Source organism: Myxine glutinosa, chromosome 7 (assembly GCF_964187855.1).
Source record: "Myxine glutinosa chromosome 7, kmMyxGlut1.1, whole genome shotgun sequence".
In the NCBI taxonomy this organism is placed as follows: domain Eukaryota; kingdom Metazoa; phylum Chordata; class Myxini; order Myxiniformes; family Myxinidae; genus Myxine; species Myxine glutinosa.
The window spans coordinates 185,263,174-185,285,636 of record NC_136267.1 but is presented as its reverse complement, the minus strand read 5'-3'; the positions used below and the strand labels follow the sequence as shown (position 1 = coordinate 185,285,636).

The 22,463-nt window shown below is 45.1% G+C and overlaps 1 protein-coding gene across 1 annotated transcript in view; it reads left to right on the top strand.

Moving 5' to 3' along the window:
* Positions 1–16,295: 16,295 nt before the first annotated feature.
* The window catches only part of DDX23 (DEAD-box helicase 23), a 130,372-nt gene continuing 124,204 nt past the window's right edge, over positions 16,296–22,463 (top strand). Inside the window, exons 1-2 of the mRNA XM_068123710.2 lie at positions 16,296–16,354; positions 20,097–20,269. Of these exons, the coding sequence (XP_067979811.1) occupies positions 20,124–20,269 (146 nt within the window). The 5' untranslated portion in view covers positions 16,296–16,354; positions 20,097–20,123. The remainder of the gene's footprint in view (positions 16,355–20,096; positions 20,270–22,463) is intronic.

The following is a 22,463-nucleotide window of genomic DNA, read 5'->3' as shown; positions in this document are numbered from 1 at the left end:
TTAAGCTTTTCATCCATCTTCTGGTGCTTTTATTGTTCATTCACATAAAGAACACCTGCAGTTCTGAAAGCCCACCTGGTTAACAACGAACATATGGCTTCCATTTGCACACATGGAAGTTGTTGTTCATTTGAGGCAATTTTACAAATGCTTTCGGAGTCTTGTGAAAATACTAATATGTCTGGACCTTAACAGACTACGGTCACGTCAGGTTATTTTGTCCCAGGATGCCGCAATCCGATTGGTTTGTTTTAAATAAAGCATGTCAACAGTTACATGGGTTGAGTTCCATTAACAAGCAGCTCGCTATCACTTTCCAAACTATAACGGCACTCAGTAGAGAGCATACCTGCGCCTGGTTGGCCATATCACTCGATGGTGAAGAACCACTTTAAAAATTCTACTAGCCGGATCCAGATTCGGATGTTCACCAAAATTGAATCGATTCTTCCTTGTCACACACACAACCTGCCCAACAGGTTTCATCCAAATCCATCCATAACTTTTTGAGATATCCTGCTATGTATTGTTTTTGACCTTATTAGTCCATGAGCCAGACAAAATTTGAGTATCAAATTGGCGGACTAATTCCCACTATGATTTTAGTTACACACATGTATGACGTCCATGAAAATGAGTGATGGACATTTCAAATGAGTAGCTTAATGCCATTTCCGACGCCATCTTTTAAAATGGCTGCCATTTTCAAAGAATATTCATGTAATTCAAAACTATGGCTGCATGGTAAATTCTGATGGGCAAATCTTAATTTGTACTTATCAAATGTTGTTCACTTTATAATTTGGAGCATGTCAATACTTATTTTAACCATTTTTATACTTGTTTGCCAAGTATTTTGCTTAAAAATGCTTGGAAAAATGCCTAAATTTGTTATTTTTAAACAAGTCACTCGCAGAAGTTGTCTATAAAAGTTGGTAAAACCAAATTGGGACAGATAGATTGAGATTTTCAGTAAAGGTAATGATTACCGACATGAGAATATTAGTCATAACTACCGTAGCCTCCGCGTTTTTGGTGAAAAACCTAGTTTTTTGTTTGTATGCCCAAATTCTAAAACAAAATTATGGTGTAGGGGAAATAAAAATAGGCATAACGTTTGAACCACACAAGATAGGCCAACATATTACCATTCATAAATGTGTGTCTTGAAGCCCTCTACGCATTACATTAATTAATATGTAAATTGGATCGGTAATTAGGTCACCAGGGGTCACAAGGTCACGAAATTCAGGCACTACTGAAAATGAGTACATCGTCCAGCAAAAATTAAATTTAAAAATCGGTTACACACATTTTCACAGTTTTGTGCTTTTATTCTTCAAATATGAGACCCTTACACCTGTTGGATGAGAAACTACTCTTCTTTGTGGGCAATCTGTGTGTAGTTTTGCATTGGTTTTATTATGCTGTGATTATGTCGTAGTTTCTATTGAAATTACTGTATGTACTCTTTCTTTGTTCTTGTAGTATTAAAATCGTCTATTCAACGTATTTATGCCTTTGTCTTTATCAATCCTGGTTGATCGAGGGCTACATGTTTTGCTAGAAATGTATTGAGGACACAATATTTTATATTTATATTAGTATTATTTTCAGCTGAAGGAAAAAGATATTGATTTTCAGATTTGTTTAGCTAGATTCACATTTCAACTGCATATGGTAAAGTATGGTAATTTTCCCCCATCATTTTCTCATTTCAGATTGCATGGATGACGATTAGATCTTCTGCCCAAAAGTGCCATTCCACCTATAATATATACATGGTTTATAAACAATTTTGAAATGTCTCAATCGGAAGTAATGGTTGAACGGAGAAAGCTGGAGCATGGGACAGGAACATGTATCATTTGCAGCAAGAAATCAGCCCTGCATGAGTTGAGCAAGCCAAATGACAACGACTCATGGCAGACACTTTGCAATGCAGCGACCATACGAAATTTTAAACCCATTCTTCAGCTTGCTGAAGAGAGCCCAGCTGAACTTCCGCATGTTCCAATATACTATCACAGGGCTTGCAGGTCAGACTTTACACACAAAAAGTCATTAGCTAAGTTTCAAGAGCAATCCAACAGTTCTTTGGCAAATGTGCCCGATACTGCACCCAGACGATCTTCCAGAGATGAGCCGTCATCTAACGAGAGAGTGTATGAAAAGAAATGCATCTTTTGTCTGCGGGTGTCAAAGTATATCAAGGGAATACGGTCGAGAGAGGCTCTTAATCCAGCTGTTGAGCTGCGGTCAGACAAAACCGTGAGGGAGGCTGCAATCAACCGTAATGACGACAGAATGTTGGCCGTGACTGCAAGAGATATAGTTGCAGCCGAGGCTCATTACCATAAATCGTGCTACCGAGATTACACGCGTCCAGAGAGAAGAGAGCAACTGCAGACTCCAGAGCCGAGTGAAGAAGACTACATTCAATATCAAAAGGTTGAGAAAGCATCACTAAAAACTGTTTGAATACATCCGGAACAATTTATTTTCAAATCCAAGGATTATTCCACTGCTCGATATCACAGCCAAGCTTGTGTCATCAATGGCGTCTGCAGGCATAAGTGAGATCACAATTCCACCAAGAAAAATATCCGGCGCAGTATAGAGATGCAATTCTGCGATTCACTGACTTTCTTCACAGAGAACCGTCACGTTTACCTAATGCCTGATAACCTAACCAAAACGATGTTAGCTGCTGAGTTTATCCACGTGAAATCAAAGCTGGAAACATTTGAAAAAGCCAGTAATGACAACATAATTGTCCAAGCAGCCATGTCACTGCGAGATGAAATTAAAGCCGCTCCCTTCAATGACAATTGGCCTCCTCAGTCAGCAGACCTCACTCCAGATTATGTGAAAGTTCCACCGACTCTACAGAGATTTTTGAGAATCTTACTTGGTGGAAGTGAGAACGGCTCTGCTCGCATAAATAGACTAACATGGTCGATGGCACAGAATGTCATCACTGCAGTAAGTGGTGGCACAGTGAAAACATCAAAACATGTCTTGCTTCCATGGGCTATCAAAACACTAACTGGTAATGTTGAGTTGATCAAAATCTTGAATAGACTCGGACATGAGTGTTCATACACAGCTCTGGAAGAGATTTACACAGCACTCTGTATTGACAAAATAGCAAGTGTTAACAGCGATGATGTTTCTCTTCCTTCAGATGTGCACCACTCTGTCCCGACAGTATTAGCGTTTGACAACATTGACAGGTTAGAAGAATCCCTGAGTGGAGGTGGAACATCACATAGAGTCAATGGAATCATTGTCCAACCAAAATCATTTTCGTGTATGCCTGCACAGAAAACATCTGTTGTTGATAAACAAGAGAAGAAACGATCCATTCAATCATCGGATAAACTGCTACCAGTGTATAGTGTCGGGAAAAGAAAAGGTCCGCCAGCAATACAAACAGCTGATTTGTCTGGAACTCTTGAAGATGCAGCTTCTAAAGCACATAGGAGAAACCACTTGTGGGTGTTGACGCGTTTGCTCGACCCACTTCATCAGAAAGTCAGCTCATGGACAGGTTTTAACATCATGACAAGGGGTCATGTGGAGGTGATGGAAGATGTTGTAGGCTATCTGCCCTCTATAAATGCACCCGCAACAGAAATGGCAACAGCGCAGGAGATTCTCTCCAATGCTTTAAAGATCATGTCTTCACTCCATCTTGAGAACTTTGCAATGGTACTCGATCAAGCTCTGTTTGCTAAGACAACTGAAATAGCTTGGAAGAAAATTGTGCTCATGATAGGAAATTTCCATACCATCTGTAACTTTATGTCCAGCATCGGGAAAATGTTTAAAGACGCAGGACTTCGTGACCTGTCTGTCGAATCCGGCGTAATAGCCGAGGGATCCATCAACAAGGTATTGGAAAGCAAACAGTACAACCGCTCTGTTCGTTTCCACAAGTTGTCATACGAAGCATTGATGCGGCTTGCGTGGAATGGATTCCAGAATTGGTTGGAATCACATCACCCTGAAGATACTCACAAGCTGGACAACACCAACCACACACTATACAACATTAATATGAACACCTGTCATGAAACTCTTGCTGCAGCAATGGCCGACGACTCTTGCACATATATCATGGACTTGTTTGTGGCCTATCTGGATGTCCTGCGTCACAGTCATGGTCAGCTAGCACAGTTTTGGATGATGTACATCGATATGGTCGAGATCTTGCTCGGGCTATTGAGAGCCGACAGAGAGGGTGACTGGACTCTCCACCTAGCTTGTATTAAACAGGTGATCCCTTGGTGCTTTGCTCTGAGCAAAGTGAACTATGCCAGATACCTCCCAGTGTACTATGCACAGATGACACAGCTTGAAAAAACCTGCCCAATGCTGTACCAGCATTTCAAGCGAGGCTACTTCTCTGTGCAGCTCAGACAAGGCAATCCATTTGGCCGAATAGCAGTCGATCAAACAACTGAGGAAACAGTCAACAAGGACACACAAACTGCAGGAGGAACACGAGGCTTTAGTCTCCTGCCAGGGGCTATATCACGCTACTATCTCACAGCAGAACATCGTGCTGCTGCTGTGAGGCGACTTCGTAAGGCAATCGGCCAGAACCAGACTCAATTCCATCATTCTGACCTCGGGAATCCTCGCATCCAGAAAGACGAATCAGATGTTAGAGCAATTGTTGGCTTACTAGAGAAGGACTGGATAAATCCGTTTGGCCATGACCCTTCTGATCTTGTCAGTATCTCGACTGGAGTAGCTGCCACCCCTGAGGTTTCTAGTGACCTATTAAATGCACTGCAAAAAGGGAAGGAGGCTTACCAGACATTTCAGGAGCAGCGCCTGGAAAAAGGTGAAGGTTTTTATGACAAAATCAAAAAGCTGAACTTTAAAGCATTTGGTGAAGTCAAGAAGAAGTCTGTGAAGGGCACAAACAAGGAAATAGTTCTGAAGGCTGACAGGAGGTTGTTTGTCACCATGATACTCATTGCACAGAACCGAAAGCTTGACATGCACGACGTGTTTTGTCACCCTCTTGGGCCATTACCATGGTCGCTGGCAAATGTTGACAGCACTCTTAAGAAAACCAACAAAGCTGCGCTTGCTGAAAATCTAGAAAAGATGGTGGACTCTGCAGAAGATGTTCCCGAACCACGTGCAACACTGATTGATGCTATGGCTCTCATACAGAAACTGCATGGAGAAAATCATACTTTTGAAGAGCTGTCTAATCATATCTTTGAATCATCCTTGCATGCTGCTCAGGGAAGTGATTGTGTTGATGTGATCTTCGACGTCTACAGGGACCAGTCCATCAAATCTGCTGAACGTGTGAGCCGAGGATCACAGGAAGGCGTGACATTCAATAGAATAGGACCTGGTCACAAGATAAAAAATTGGCGACGCTTGCTGGCCTGCAGTGAAACTAAAAAAAAAGCTCACCAAGTTTCTGGCAGAATCGTGACAAGAAACCAAGAGGGAGAAGCTAGGTGACCAAACAATGTTCGTCACATGTGAGGAAAAATGCTTTAAGCTCACCAGAGAGAAATGCGAGGAGGTCCAGGTCCTCAGATCCAACCACGAGGAGGCTGACACTCGTTTATTTCTACATGCACAGCATGCCACTGCAGAGAATTACCAGGCTATTGTTTTGGTGGCAGATGACACTGATGTTTTCATCATCTGTCTCGGTCTAAGCAGTGCCATCAAGAGTAAAGTTTTCATCCGTCGTGGAACAAAAGCTCGCGTTAGAATGATTGACATCACAAAAATCGCTGCAGCATTGGGGCTGCTCTGCACTGCCAGGACTTCATGCTTGGACTGGTTGTGACACTATCAGCGCTCTTGCTAGCCAAGGAAAAATGAAAGGTCTGCAAATTGTGCGGACGAATCAGATATTCCGAAATGCTTTTGTCTCTCTTGGAGCATCGTGGAACCTGACACAAGACGTTTTCAACCAAATCCAAGAGTTCACATGTCTTCTTTACTCTAAAAACACAAAGATATGTGGTGTAAACGATCTGCGCTATAATATGTTCTGTGCAAGAAAGGGCGACGTCGAATCTGGACAGCTTCCACCATGCGCAGACACACTGCTGCAGCACACACTTCGTGCAAATTACCAAGCTGCTATCTGGAGGTGTAGCCTAGAATGCTTTCCAGACATCCCCAAGCCATCAGAAGGCCATGGCTGGGAATTAAACAGTGAAGGAGAACTAATAATTCAGTGGATGACTGGCTTGCCGGCTCCAGGTGTCGTTCTTAGTCTCATCTCATGCAAGTGTGCACGGAGTTGCCGCCAGTTGGACTGTTCTTGCATGATTAATGGTCTAAAGTGCACTGCTGCATGTAAACTGCAGAGGTGCACCAACATGGCACAAGAAGACGATGATTACGATGATGGTGCTGATATTGAACAGGACTCAGATGATTGCGACAGTGATTGTGATAACGAAGAGGATTAACGTCAAAAACTTGTAAACGAATTTTTATCAGTGTATATATGAAGAGTTTGGCTCCAAAACGAGATAAATCCATTTTCGAGGTTTTAAGAAAAATGGCAGAAAAGGTCAAAATTCAAAGGGAAATGTATAATATACATGTTATTATTGCCAAGAAACCCAGGATTTACGGCACTTTGGGACGAAAAAGCCCAGGGAAAGTTTGATCACTTTGACAATCTTTTGACAACAAAAAATCCAAAATGTTAAATTTGGCATTTATTTCATTTTGAAACCAAGCTCTTCGTATGTCACATTGATACCGATAGGCTAAACCATTTCCAGATTTCATTCAGCATGCCATGGAGGTTAGGTTTGAAGAGGACTAAACATAGCCATTGAGTAGAACATAGAACTTTTTCTATTTCCCTACAATTTCATAGACATTGCACAAGCTGTTTTGGGTAGAGAGCAAAGCACAACGTACTGGAGGGCATATTTCCAGTTTCGCATGCCCCACACATCAATTAATAATTCATTGTATGTAAACTTGTTAACATGGGTTTAACACATACCAATAGGTGTAAGGGTCTTATCTAGGCATCAGAATTGTGAAAATGTGTGTAACCGATTTTTAAAGTAAATCTTTGCTGGACGATGTACTCATTTTCAGTAGTGCCTGAATTTCGTGACCTTGTGGTACCCCTGGTGACCTAATTACTGATCCAATTTACATAATTAATGCAATGCGTAGAGGGCTTCAAGACACATTATGAGTGGTAATATGTTGGCCTATCTTGTGTGGTTCAAACGTTATGCCTATTTTTATTTCCCCTAACCCATAATTTTGTTTTAGAATTTGGCCGCATACAAACAAAATAAATGGATTTTTCACCAAAAACGCGGAGGCTACGGTAATTAAGACTAATATTCTCATGTCGGTAATCATTACCTTTACTGAAAATCTCGATCTATCTGCCCCAATTTGGTTTAACCAACTTATTTAGACAACTTCTGGGAGTGACTAGTTTAAAAAAAAACAAATTTAGGCATTTTCCAAGCATTTTAAAGCAAAATTCTTGGCAAACATGTATAAAAATGGTTAAAATAAGTATTGACATGTTCCAAATTATAAAGTGAATGACATTTGATAAGTACAAATTAAGATTTGACCATCAGAATTTACCATGCAGCAATAGTTTTGAATTACATGAATATTCCTTGAAAATGGCAGCCATTTTTAAAGATGGCGTCGGAAATGGCATTAAGATACTCATTTGAAATGTCCATCACTCATTTTCATGGACGTCAGACATTGGTGTAACTAAAAATCATAGTGGGAATTAGTCCCCAAACTTGATACTCAACTTCAAAATTTTTGGACCTGGCTCATGGACTATATCTCCAAATTGTGAAGAATCACTTATAAAATTAAATGATTATCAAATCCGAATCCAGATACAGATCTTCACCAAAATCAAATTGAATCGTCCTTGTCAGACACCCAACCTGTCCACCAAGTTTCATCCAAATCCATCCACAACTTTTTGAGATATCCTGCTATGTATCGTTTTTGGCTCGATCTCCCAATGGTGAAGAATCACTTTAAAAATATTTTTCTCACAAGCAAACGGACAGACAAACAGGTCGGGGTGAAAACATAACCTCCATCCACCTTTGGTGGTGGAGGTAACCACTAGTTCTGTATCAACTGCTTTGGAAGCAATATCAACTGATGAAATGTGCAGAGTTATGTACCTGAGTCTGACAATAAAGTTCCAGGATTAAAGCAATAGAAAATGTTATTGTAAACGTACCAATTATGTTTAGTGGTCACCTTCAAAATCATCTCCCTGTTTGTCTATACATGCTTGCCAACATCACTGCCGTGATTCAAAGCGCACCCTTGAGTTGTTGTCTGAAAGGCCATTTGTCTCATTGGTCACGGCTCTCTGGATCTCTTCCATTGATGCAAAATGCGGTCCTTTAATTGGAGTTTCGGACGTTGGTCAGATCGGACCAACATTGTCACCCTTTCAACATTTTTGTCTGTTTTGGCAATCAATGGGAATCCTGACCGTGCATAATCATTCACGGCCATTATCCCTTTTGAAAACCTATTGGCCCACTCAAACACACGTGATCTTGACATTGCATCTTCTTAGTACACCAGCTCAAATTTGCTGAACATGTCTGTCACTTTCATTTAGTTTTACCAAAAACCTGATGATGATTCTATGTTCCATACATTTGTTGTTCATCTTCAGAACACGTTTGCAACACTTATAATTTTAACGAAACTCAAGTACGGCTACAAATCACAACCGATCGATACAACGGTTAACACAGTACTGACAGGAAGATTACGATGCACGTCCAATTACGAAACCCAAGCCAGTGCTGCCACCTGTCGAGAAAAATCATCAGTCCTGGAACTTTATCGTCAGACCTCGTATACTCGTTATTGAAAGGAATGAGGGGTAGGGAAGGACACTGCCATGGACAAGATGGATACAGAAGGAAACTCTGAGGAAGGAAAACTGGAAATGTGGAAGAAGGGATAAAGAATGTTAATGAGTTGAACAAAAATGAGGCTTTGGTGGAGGTCTGCTGCTATGTCTTCCTCTCACGAGTAATCTGTGTGCATCCCATATAAGTTCTGTTCAACAACCATCACCACACTTGGTTTACCTCTTGCTAACAAATGTATCCACCCCACACCCAACCCCCTCCCACAATTATAACTTTTTCACAGAGAGAATGGTCATTCTCTGACGCAGTTGAAACATTCCATCATGTTGGATTCAATGACAACACATCCACATGTATCTTCAGAAGTCCTCAGAGACGGCACCTTTATATCTTTTTGCCACCTTTCTATCCAGTTTATGGAGATGTGGACATTAATTACCGTACCTTTCATTTGGGTCCACCTCAGAAGTTCACATTTGCTTGGTGGTGTGATTGTTAGAATGTCCACTCAGGCATTCTGAAACAATGCAACATAACACGGAAGATGGCATCAACAATTCAATGACATCATATACCAACAGTGTCGCATACAGCATGAACAAGTTGAAGATACAGAGCCCATAGAAGGTCTACACCCCCTTTCAAATTTTTCGCCTTTTGTTTTGTTGTTGATGATTTCATGCAAACCTTGACCTTTGACCTTTTCATCTAAAAAAAACAATTGGCTTCTAGCTTTAGATTGGTGAACCAATTCGGTGACACATTATGCAATTTTTTTACATTTCAGGTCAATTGCATGAAAATTGGCGATTTTGTGATGCTGACCTTTGACCTTTTGACCAAATTATTAATTTGGCTCCTCCATATTCTAATAATAAAGTTTTGTTGAAAATTTTATGATGAAAGCTCAAATGCTAAAAAAAAAAAGGTTAATGGTAAACATGCACGCATGCGATTGCAAAATCCCCGTCTCCTACTGCGCGGTGGACAGGATAAAAAAAGTAAGTTAAGGACACTAATCATACAGACCATGATGGCCTTTCGCACACACGTGACACATGTTCCTCTCTCATACGAAATCTTCACCTAGCTCCACCCACAAATATGTGTTTACACCCACAAAATTAATGTCTAACCTGTCTATAATTTACATACGCTACCTCCTGGGCATCTCGTGCAACAAATAACCTCCCTGTTCCTTGGCAATCTAACCTACTTGAAACACATGGACCATGTGTACACATACTACACTTACCACAGTCCACCTATGGACCCCTCTGTCCCTCCCCCCCTGGTCTTCCACGTAACAATATATACTTATAGCAAGTTTGGCCAAAATCTCATCACTTGTTCACTAATTAGTGCAGTAATAATAATAATTAATAATTCATTTATTTTGTATAGCGCTTTTCCAGAAGCCCAAAGGCGCTTTGACAGAGTGGCAAACATAATGCATAACAATACATGAAAACATAATGCATGCATGATGCATAATGCAAACATAATGCATAACAATACATGAAAACAACAATTGCAAAAAGACAAGAATCAATAGGGAAATATTTAAAGCAAAAGGAGGGAGAAGGAGAAGAGATAGTCGGGGGTTAAATGCTGTGGGTTGAATGTTGAATGCAGTGTTGAACAGGTGGGTCTTTAGTGATGTTTTGAATGTGGTGAGTGAGGAGGAGTCTCTGATGGTGTGAGGTAGTGAGTTCCAGAGGGTGGGAGCAGCGATGGAGAAGGCCCTGTCCCCCCAGGATCTGAATTTGGTCCGGATGGAGGGGGTCAGGAGGTTGGTACCAGCAGAGCGGAGGTTGCGGGTGGGAGTGTGTCTGGAGAGGAGGTCAGCCAGGTAGGATGGGGCCAGGTTATGGAGGGCTTTGTATGTCAAGAGGAGGATTTTGTACTGGATTCTCTGGGGGATGGGGAGCCAGTGAAGCTTGTAAAGGACGGGGGTGATGTGGTCACGGGTCCGGGAATGGGTGAGTAGACGGGCAGCGGAGTTCTGAATGTATTGGAGTTTATTGGTGATTTTTGAGGGTGAACCATAGAGGAGGCTATTGCAGTAGTCCAGACGGGAGGTGATGAAGGCGTGGATGAGGGTTTCTGCAGCCGTGGAGGAGAGGGATGAGCGGAGACGGGCAATGTTTTTCAGGTGAAAGAAGGCTGACTTTGTGATCTGTTTAGTGTATTTGTCGAAGGAAAGGGTTTGGTCAAAGATGACGCCAAGATTCCGGATGTGAAGGGAGGTGGATACTGGGATACTGTCGATGTTGAGGGCAAAGTTATGGGTGGATTTTGTGAGCGTTTTTGGGCCAATGATGATTATTTCAGATTTATCACAGTTAAGCTTGAGGAAGTTGATTTGAAGCCAGGATTTTATTTCAGTGATGCAGTTTGTCAGGATAGAGTGGGTGTCGGTGGAGATGGACTTGGTGGAGATGAAAAGCTGGATGTCATCGGCGAAGCAGTGGAATTGGAGACCATGACGGCGGATTAAGTGACCGAGCGGGGACAGGTAAAGGATGAAGAGGAGGGGGCCAAGAACTGAACCTTGGGGGACACCTTGGGTGAGGGGAGCAGTGGGGGATTTGCAGTTATTGATGGAGATGAACTGGCATCTGTCAGAGAGGTATGATTTAATCCAAGAGAGGGCAGTGCCGGTAACGTTAAAGGTGGATTCAAGTCGGGTGAGGAGGATAGTGTGATCGATGGTGTCAAAGGCAGCGCTGAGGTCGAGGAGGACGAGAATGTTGAGGTTGCCAGCGTCAGAGGAGAGGAGAAGGTCATTGGTGATTTTGAGGAGAGCAGTTTCAGTACTGTGGTTGGACCGGAATCTGGATTGGAATGTTTCATACAGGTTATTGGCAGAGAGATGATGTTTGAGTTGAGTGGCTACAGCGCGTTCCAAAACTTTTGACAGAAAGGGTAGGTTGGAGATGGGTCTGAAGTTGTTTAGGGTGTCAGGGTTTAGACCAGGTTTTTTTAGAATGGGGGTAACAGCAGCAATTTTGAGGGAAGGTGGGACGATGCCTGTAGACAGGGAGGAGTTTATTGTTGCAATGATAAGTGGAGAGAGAGCAGGGAGGGAGGCTTTGACAAAGCTGGAGGGGATGGGGTCAAGAGTGCAGGTGGCAGTTTTCATTCCTATGAGGAGTTCAGAGAGGTCAGGGGAGATTGGGGAGAACCGAGACAGGGGATGGCAGGACAAGGGGGGGGCAGGTGGTTGGAGGGGGAGCGGGTGCGGCGGTGGTCAAGCTGTTGTAGATGTTGTCAATTTTGCGTTGGAAGAAAGAGAGGAAGGAGATGCAGTTGTCTACTGTGAATGACTGGGTGGTGGTGTTCAGGGGGCGGAGGAGTTTGTTTATTGTCGAGAAGAGTGCTTTTGGGTTTCCGGAGCCAGAGTGGATAATTTGAGAGTAGTAGGCAGAGCGGGCGCGGGAGAGGGCATCTTTGTAGTGTTGTAGGTGGTCCTTGTAGGCTTGGGAGTGAACTGTGAGACCCGTTTTATTGCGGAGTCTTTCAAGTTGGCGAGCACGAGCTTTCATCAGGTGGAGTTCAGGGGTAAACCAGGGAGCAGAATGGGTGAAAGAAACTGTTTTGGTTTTTACAGGCGCAAGCTGGTCAAGGCAGGAGGAGAGAGTGTGGTTGTAGTAGTCAGTGAGGTCGGAAGGGGTGTGGAGGTCAATGAAGGGAGAAGTGGACATTTTTTCAGAGAGGGTGGATGAGAATGAGGTAGGTGAAAGAGCGTTTAGCTTACGGAAGTTGATTGTGCGATAATGCCTTGGTGTTGGGGCGGGGATGTTGATGGTCAGAGTGATGGCTAAGTGGTCAGAGAGGGTGAGGTCGGAGCCATAGAGATGGTGCAAATTTAATCCAGTGGAGCAGACAAGGTCCAAAATGTGACCACGGATATGGGTAGGAAAGTCGACATGTTGAGTGAGGTTAAAGCAGGTGAGTAAATCAGTGAAGTCAGTGGTTATTGTGGAGTCAGTGGAGTCCATGTGGATATTGAAATCACCAAGGAGGAGGATTGAGGGGGAGAGGGAACATAGCTGGGTCAGAAAGTAGGAGAAGTCAGACAGGAATGATGGGTGTGGTTTGGGAGGGCGGTAGACGACAGCCATGACTGACTGCGTGCGACCATAGAGTTTTAAAGCCAGGTGTTCAAATGATGGAGCAGATGAGATGGAGATGAGGTTGGTCTTGATGTCTTGACGGTGGATAACGGCAATTCCACCACCTCGGCCCTCCGAGCGTGGTTTATTGACGTAGGAATATCCATTGGGTGTGGTGAGGTTGAGCGTGTAGTAGTCCAGAGGTTGTTGCCAGGTTTCGGTGAGACAGAGAAAGTCCAGTAAGACAGAGAAAGTCACAGTAATATAATTTTTACCAAGCAGGACACATCAATATCAGTTGGTGGAACAATCCTCAGGGCATCTTCTGAAGTGGCATTCCTGGGTGTTGTTTTTTACAAGGGACTTACGTGGAGCTCCCACACCAAGAAGGTCACACTCAAATGCGCCAAGGGCCTAAGTCTAATTCGATGCCGAAACTGGCTATCGGATAGTCTAGGTTTACCCACCTTTTTACGACTTCACCACTGTGGTCTAACTCTTCGACCTGTTGTTCCTTGCAGGTTGTGACACATTTCTCATTTCGATTCCAATCCTACCTGTCGCTTTGCTGACTGATTTAATCAAAACACAGAGACATTGGTGGTTCCCAACCCCTCCCTCCCCTTTCTCACCCCCTCCCTCCCCTTTCTCACCCCCTGTTCATGCAATCCCCCTCCCACCACCGATTTATCCCAACTCCCCCTTCTGCCACCCGTTCACCCCAACCCCCCCCCCCCCCCCACCTTCTGCCACCCATTTACCCAACCCCCCATTCCACCACCCGTCACCCCCAGAGCCGTAGATAGAGAGAGTTCGGTCAACCCGGTTACAACTGGTCTGCCCTATGATTGGTTAAGCGCTGTCATGTGATTCACAGGCGCCATGTTGTTACCCAACCTCCGTAACTAGCAGAACGCGCATCGCATTGCATGCATTCGCTTTGTGGAAGTTGGGATGGATGAGGGGAAGGAGGGATGGAGGAGTGGAAGGAGTGATGAATGCGTGGAAGGAGGGATGGATGAGTGGAAGGAGGGATGGATGAGTGCAAGGAAGGATGGAGAATGAGTGGAAGGAAGGATGGCTGAGTGGAAGAAAGGAAGGATGGATGACTGGAAGGAGGGATGGAGGAGTGGAAGGAGGGATGGATGAGTGGAAAGAGGGATGGATGAGCGGAAGGATGGATGAGTGGAAAGAGGGATGCATGAGCGTAAGGATGCATGATGCATGAGGGCAGAAGGGGGTTGACCGAACTCCCCAAGGATGGATGAGTGGAAAGAGGGATGCATGAGCGTAAGGATGGATGAGTGGAAAGAGGGATGCATGAGCGTAAGGATGGATGAGTGGAAGGAAGGATGGATGAGTGATGGATCTTCCACTCATCCATCCTTCCACTCATCCATCCTTCCTTCCACTCATCCATCCCTCCTTCCACTCATCCATTCCTCCTTCCACTCATCCATCCTTCCTTCCACTCATCCATCCTTCCTTCCACTCAGCCATCCTTCCTTCCACTCATCCATCCCTCCTTCCACTCATCCATCCCTCCTTCCACTCATCCATCCCTCCTTCCACTCATCCATCCATCCTTCCACTCATCCATCCCCCCTTCCACTCATCCATCCTTCCGTCCACTCATCATCCATCCCTCCTTCCTTCTACTCATCCAGCCATCCTTCCTCTCACCCATCCTTCCTCTCATCCATCCTTCCACTCATCCATCCTTCTTCACTCATCCATCCCTCCTTCCACTCATCCATCCATCCTTCCACTCATCCATCCCCCCTTCCACTCATCCATCCTTCCGTCCACTCATCATCCATCCCTCCTTCCTTCTACTCATCCAGCCATCCTTCCTCTCACCCATCCTTCCTCTCATCCATCCTTCCACTCATCCATCCTTCTTCACTCATCCATCCCTCCTTACACTCATCCATCCCTCCTTTCAGTCATCCATCCCTCCTTCCACTCATCCATCCTTCCTTCCACTCATCCATCCTTCCTTCCACTCATCCATCCTTCCTTCCACTCATCCATCCCTCCTTCCACTCATCCATCCTTCCTTCCACTCATCCATCCCTCCTTCCACTCATCCATCCCTCCTTCCACTCATCCATCCCTCCTTCCACTCATCCATCCTTCCTTCCACTCATCCATCCCTCCTTCCACTCATCCATCCCTCCTTCCACTCATCCATCCCTCCTTCCACTCATCCATCCCTCCTTCCACTCATCCATCCCTCCTTCCACTCATCCATCCCTCCTTCCACTCATCCATCCCAACTTCTACTCATTCGCAACTGACTAAACAATGTATGAAACTCAGGAACATAAAAAGAAACCCGTCCCTAATATCAGTAAGTTGCATGCACGCTTGAACGCACGCGTGTGTGCACTTGACCTTGGGTAACAACATGACGCCTCTTGTTTAGTTGGCCAAACTCTCTCTATCTACAGCTTTGGTCACCCCAACCCCCCCCCCCTTGCCACCCGTTCACCCAAGCCCTCCCCTCCTCCTCCACCACCCGTTCACCTCATTTCGTTTTTTAAGTTCAAATTTCGTTGTTTCTGAGTTATGTTATGTGGTAAAACTTTGACACATCATGCTCAGCGCTCGAGTGATCAGTGATGTCAATTGTCACGTCCAATAAGCTGTGCAGTGTGCACCCATGACGTCACACGAATAGACGGAAGTATCTCATTTGCATAACGGAAGTGAAGTCTGTCCAATTTTAAAGCACAATTATCCGGCTTATAATATTCTTCCCCCAAAATTTTCGCTTTTGTGTTATTGGGTCAGGGAGATCATCCTCTAAAACGTATCTCTTCAAAATATTTAATGATTGTGTCCGTTATAAGCTTGTTTTGTTATGGTAGTCGGTAGAAAGCCATAATATATAGATGGCGCATTTACCTGAGGCTGAGTATGCCTTGTCTGAGCTGAACGTTTGAACCACTTCCTGTTTATCTGCGTCACAAATGGAGGACGCCATGCTGGGTAACCATGTACGAAAACAGGTCTCACAAGGGACTTGAATAACAGCGTGTGATCGACACTAAGGTTGTAAACCAGCCTAATCCATAAGCATACTATTTGTGGTGTATTCGTTAGCTCGGCGGTAACATTTACCTCCACACCTTTTCAATAAATGTCACAAAGCTCAAACAAAAGTCGATAATAAATTCGTTTGACTTATTATTCACAATCGCATTTTCTTAAAGACAAAGAAGATAAAACTGTAAATAAACTGCAGCGAAACAGGCATATCCGGTTTGTTTTCACCGGATCCGGTATTCCGGTTTGTTTGAGCTTGGTTTGTCGCTCGTGAGTCCTGGGGTTTCTGTTCTGCGGGTTTGGAGCGTTTTCTTTTTTTACACCTGAAACAGTAAGGAGCACGAACACGGCGTAAGCAAGTTTGCCCATCATTATGTTGGACGTAGTTTTGTTGATATTATTTGCTTTCTGCGGCCTTGTTATATTGAGCTATATCATTTACGTGATTTGACTGGTTCGGCGGACCAGGCCCAAGGCTTTCCGCGATTTGTCTCGGTTTGTTCCTCTCTTCCTCTGTCTCTGTCTCTCTCTCTCTCTCTCCTTTACTAACCCTGCACCACGTAACCTCGTTCATCTCGCCCACAATCTTCCCTTTCGTCGTCGAAACTCGATGCCCGGTACAGTGGATCTCCAGCACAATGCACGTCATTGTTGTTTCCTTCAGATGTTTTATTTACATTAAAGCACCATTAAACCTCCATCTATATCCTGTACAAGGATTAACTTTGCATTTTAAATTCATTTTCCACTTGCCCAAATCGCATGTCTTGTGTTCGTGTTACGTGCAATATACCTGGGGGGTGTTCAGTTACCAGGTATCTTGTAGAGAAATCACCAAGAGGTTTAAGCACTCAAGCAGGTCTCCATTGGAGCCCGTTGATAAAGAACGGCTGGCTTTGCAAGCCCTAGCAAGCTGCTTGGTAACGAAACACCCCGCTTGTTGTTTTGACATGCCATTGAACTGTTCCATCGCGCCTGCGGCTGCTGCCATTCATTTGAATGATTTTCCCAGTTAAAGTGTAGCAGATGAAAGTAACTCGATGTGCTCCTCACAAGGCCAAGCTTACATGAATGCTGACACTTGCTGTGTGTTGTCATTTTCAGAAACAAATAGTTTTTGATGAATTTAAAATGGTTCGGTTGTTCTATTTTTGACCAGGACTGTGCGTTCCGTTAGCAACCTGCTTGCTTACCCCTCGCCAAACGGCTCGCTAAACTGCTTGTTTACCGCTTGCCAAATTGCTTGCTTACCGCTCGCCAATCTGCTTGCTTACCGCTCGCCAATCTGCTTGCTTTCCGCAAGCCAAACGGCTTGCTTTCCGCTCTCCAAACGGCTTGCTTACCACTCGCCAAACAGCTTGCTTACCGCTTGCCAAACGGCTTCCTTTCTGCTCGCCAAACAGCTTGCGTTCCGCTCTCCAAACGGCTTGCTTTCCGCTCGCCAAACGGCTTGCTTTCCGCTCGCCAAACGGCTTGCTTTCCGCTCGCCAAACGGCTTGCTTTCCGCTCTCCAAACGGCTTGCTTTTCACTCGCCCAACGGCTTGCTCACCGCTCGCCAAACGGCTTGCTTACCCCTCGCCAAACGGCTTGCTTACCGCTCGCCAACTGGCTTGCTTTCTGTTCGCCAAACGGCTTGCTTACCGCTCACGAAACGGCTTGCTTACCGCTCGCCAAACGGCTTGCTTACCGCTCGCCAAACGGCTTGCTTACCGCTCGCCAAACGGCTTGCTTACCGCTCGCCAAACGGCTTGCTTTCCGCTCTCCAAATGGCTTGCTTACCGCTCGCCAAACGGATTGCTTACCGCTCGCCAAACGGCTTGCTTTCCGCTCTCCAAACGGCTTGCTTTCCGCTCTCCAAACGGCTTGCTTTCCGCTCTCCAAACGGCTTGCTTTCCGCTCTCCAAACGGCTTGCTTTCCGCTCTCCAAACGGCTTGCTTCGCGCTCGCCAAACGGCTTGCTTCGCGCTCGCCAAACGGCTTGCTTACCGCTCGTCAAACGGCTTGCTTACCGCTCGTCAAACGGCTTGCTTACCGCTCGCCAAACGGCTTGCTTACCGCTCGTCAAACGGCTTGCTTACCGCTCGTCAAACGCCTTGCTTTCCGCTCGCCAAACGGCTTGCTTTCCGCTCTCCAAACGGCTTGCTTTCCCACTCGCCAAACGGATTGCTTTCCGCTCGCCAAACGGCTTGCTTTCCGCTCGCCAAACGGCTTGCTTTCCGCTCTCCAAACGGATTGCTTTCCCACTCGCCAAACGGATTGCTTTCCCACTCGCCAAACGGATTGCTTTCCGCTCGCCAAACGGCTTGCTTTCCCACTCGCCAAACGGATTGCTTTCCCACTCGCCAAACGGATTGCTTTCCGCTCGCCAAACGGCTTGCTTTCCGCTCGCCAAACGTCTTGCTTTCCGCTCTCCAAACGGCTTGCTTTCCCACTCGCCAAACGGATTGCTTTCCCACTCGCCAAACGGATTGCTTTCCGCTCTCCAAACGGCTTGCTTTCCCACTCGCCAAACGGATTGCTTTCCGCTCGCCAAATGGCTTGCTTTCCGCTCTCCAAACTGCTTGCTTACCACTTGCCAAACGGCTTGCTTTCCGCTCGCTAAACGGCTTGCTTTCTGCTCGCTAAACGGCTTGCTTACCGCTTTCCAAACGGCTTGCTTTCCGCTCGCCAAACGGCTTGCTTTCCGCTCGCCAAACGCCTTGCTTTCCGCTCGCCAAACGGCTTGCTTTCCGCTCGCCAAACGCCTTGCTTTCCGCTCGCTAAACGGCTTGCTTTCTGCTCGCTAAACGGCTTGCTTACCGCTTTCCAAACGGCTTGCTTTCCGCTCGCTAAACGGCTTGCTTTCCGCTCGCCAAACGCCTTGCTTTCCGCTCGCCAAACGTCTTTCTTTCCGCTCGCCAAACGGCTTGCTTTCCGCTCGCCAAACGGCTTGCTTTCCGCTCGCCAAACGTCTTTCTTTTCGCTCTCCAAACTGCTTGCTTACCGCTCGCTAAACGGCTTGCTTGACTTGCTGACACCTTCCCCCAAACGAATTGATTGTATTTTCAGGAGCTACAGGGTTCGAGGACGAGGGAAGGAAAGAAAGATAAACGGGGAGTCACAGGGAGGATCCCCTCGCCGAGCTTATCTGTAAACCTCCACGTTTGTAGATCTTGAAGAATTAGGATGAAAAATAGAGTAAAACTAAATTGTGAAATTCATCTTTCAATAATATTACTAGTTTAACCTGGGTATGCCTGTGAATACTTAGTTAGTTGTACTATCGTTTTGAATCAGACTGCCGTGGTCATTTTTGCTGACAATAACGAAGCAACTCTTTATCGCTTGCTCCGCTTCCCAAGAGACTTGCAATGCGGTCGATATGGAATGACTGGCTTGGCGAGCGACAGCAAGCTGCTTGCTAACAGAACACAGCCACAGATAAACTGATTATTGAAACACTTTTATCAATGGTGGTCATTCCTCACTTCAACTGTACACCGACAAAGCCGCCACACATGTTATTACACATGTAATTATTTTTCATCAAACTCAGCTGATTGAGAGGGATTTTTGTTTTTGGCAATCTATTAGATTTCACAAGTTAATTAGTATAATCAAGTCCAAGCTGCTGCCTGATTCCAGATGTGATGGGATATGTAATCTTATAAAATACTAATATCACACCAATGTGATTACAAGTAAAGTACGGTATTTTCATTGCACTTTGTCGTACTTGTAAACCCTCTCGGTACATTATGAACCATATTTCCTTGACGCCATGCCGTGTGACCGCATATGTAGACTTATGTAGATTTCTCAAGAAATCGTTGACCTTTAACCTTGTTTTGCTCTGCCAAAGGGCATAGACTACATCCAGATAGAAATTGTAATTGCTGCACCGCTTCTTCTTGTTTATTTTTTTCAACGTCAACTCTGCTTGCTAAACAAGTAAAAATAGACACTCTTGGTAATTGACACTGTTGCACACCTTGCAAACACGATGTGATTGTGATCGGATCTTCTGTGTAGGAAGCCACTGGAGGTGGCTCTTGCATCATGGAAGATGCGTTGAGCCGAGATCGTTCTCCAGGAAGATCCCGACGGCAAGACCGAGGAGAGAAGACTAGAGAACGGAGGAAAGACAAGGAGCGAGACCATGTGCGGGAGCGTAAATCTCCTGAAAAGGATAAGGATCCCTACAAGTGAGCAGATGTTATCTTTCCTTTTTGTATTTTATTTTATTATTTCCTCCGCCCCCGAAGGTGCTTGGAGGCATTATGTTTTCAGGTTGTCTGTCCGTCCAGTCCATCCATACGGGCTTAACCTCGTTTTTCTCAGCACCCACATGTCCGATTGAGACAAAACTTTCAGTGGAGGAGTGACACCCATGCAGAATGTTTTTATAATTGTGATGTCACAGGTCACATGGTATGGCAGCCATCTTGGATTAAACGCAAATAATAATAAAAAAATTCTTGGAAACTGCTGAATGGAAAAATTTGAAACTTTGCACATGGTCAAGTACTCGCAATGGGGAACAAAAGCATAATAATGATGCCATCATCGGTGAAGTGGTATACAACAACAACAACAACAACAGGCATTTTAAGGCCATTTTCCCTGCAAGAGCGGGGGTTAGCCTTGCGGTCCCCATGACAATGTTCTCCATTTTGCCCTATTTTCTGCATCTCCCCTTGTTAACCCCCTTGCCCGCATTTCTTCTTCGACCATCTTTAGCCAAGTCTTTCTCGGTCTTCCCCATCCTCTACTCCCTTCTACATTCATTAACATCACTCTTCTCAACCAGTCACTTTCATCCTTCCTCAACACATGACCAAACCATCTCAACCTGTTCCTCTTCACAGCATCCATCACAGGCTCTATTCCCATCATCTTTCGCAATTCATCATTTGTCTTCCTCTCTCTCAACGATACCCCACACATCCACCGAACCATTCGCATTTCCACCCTTTCCAGGCTTCGTTGCTGCTCTACGTTCATGACCCATGTCTCGCTCAAATAAATCATAACACTTCTCACACATGCAGCATACACCTTTCCCTTCAGCTTCAACGACACTCCCCTCCTCGTCAGCACGCCACTCAGTTCCCGAAACTTCTTCCATGCACATCTCACTCTAGCAACCGTTGCCGAGTCTGATCCACCTTCTCCATTCAGCATGTCTCCGAGGTAACAAAATGTTTTCACACCTTCCAGCTTCACGCCGTCTCCAAGATCCAACTCAACATTTCCTCCATCTGCAGCTCCCTCTGTGCACACCTTACACTTGAATGTAGCTGCCACACTGGTTAATGACCCTCTCAAGCCACTACATTTTTGATGAATCCACTCAGCGCACATTGTACATTGAATGGAGTTCACTCCGACACCCTTCCTGCACACAGCACACGGCCACGTCCCAGTTCTTTCCACCTCACCACATGCTTTACCGCTTGCCATCACCTTCGTTTTTCCGATATTCACCTTCAGACCTTTTGTCTCCATACATTTCTTCCACTTGTTCATCTTCTCCTTCAGTCCATCCATACTTTCTGCAATCAACACCAGATCATCTGCATACAACAACTCCCACGGTAAACCCTCCTTTACGTTCTGAGCAAGCACCTCCATCACAGCTACAAATAGTAGTGGACTTAGTACCGACCCCTGATGCACTCCCACCTTCACCTCAAACTCACCACTGTTCCCGTCCTTCGTCCTTACAGCTGTGCGCACTCGTTTGTACATTGCCATCACCACTCTGATCAACCATTCCTCCACTCCTAACTTCCTCAATGCCCATGTCACTACTTCACGTGGAACCCTATCGAATGCTTTCTCCAGATCAACAAACCCAAGAAACAACTTCTTCCTCTTCTTCATATACTTCTCCTGCAACTGCCTCACAATAAAAAGCGCGTTTGTCGTTCCTCTTCCTGGCATAAATCCAAACTGCATTTCGTCAATCTTCACTTTCTTCCTTATCCTCCTCTCCAACACCCTTTCCAATACCTTCATTCCATGCTCCAATAGCTTTGTCGCTCGATACGAGCCACACTCCAGAGGGTCACCTTTCCCCTTGTATAGAGGGACGAGGGTACTCAGTTCCCAATCCACTGAAATGCGGCCTTCTATCACCACCAGATTGCAGATCTCTGTCATTCTCTTCACACCCCAATTTCCCGCTGCCTTCAACATATCTCCCACAACTCCCGTCGGCCCTCCCGATTTTCTACTCTTCATTGCTTTTATCGCATCTAAAGGTGGTTATTTATATGTTTTTATTGCTTTTATCGCTTCCTCAACTTCCTTCTCGGTTATCGTCTCTGCCGGTCCTAAAACTGGGTTACTCTCTATGTTGCCATCCCATTCATTCTCTGCATTCAACAGCATTTC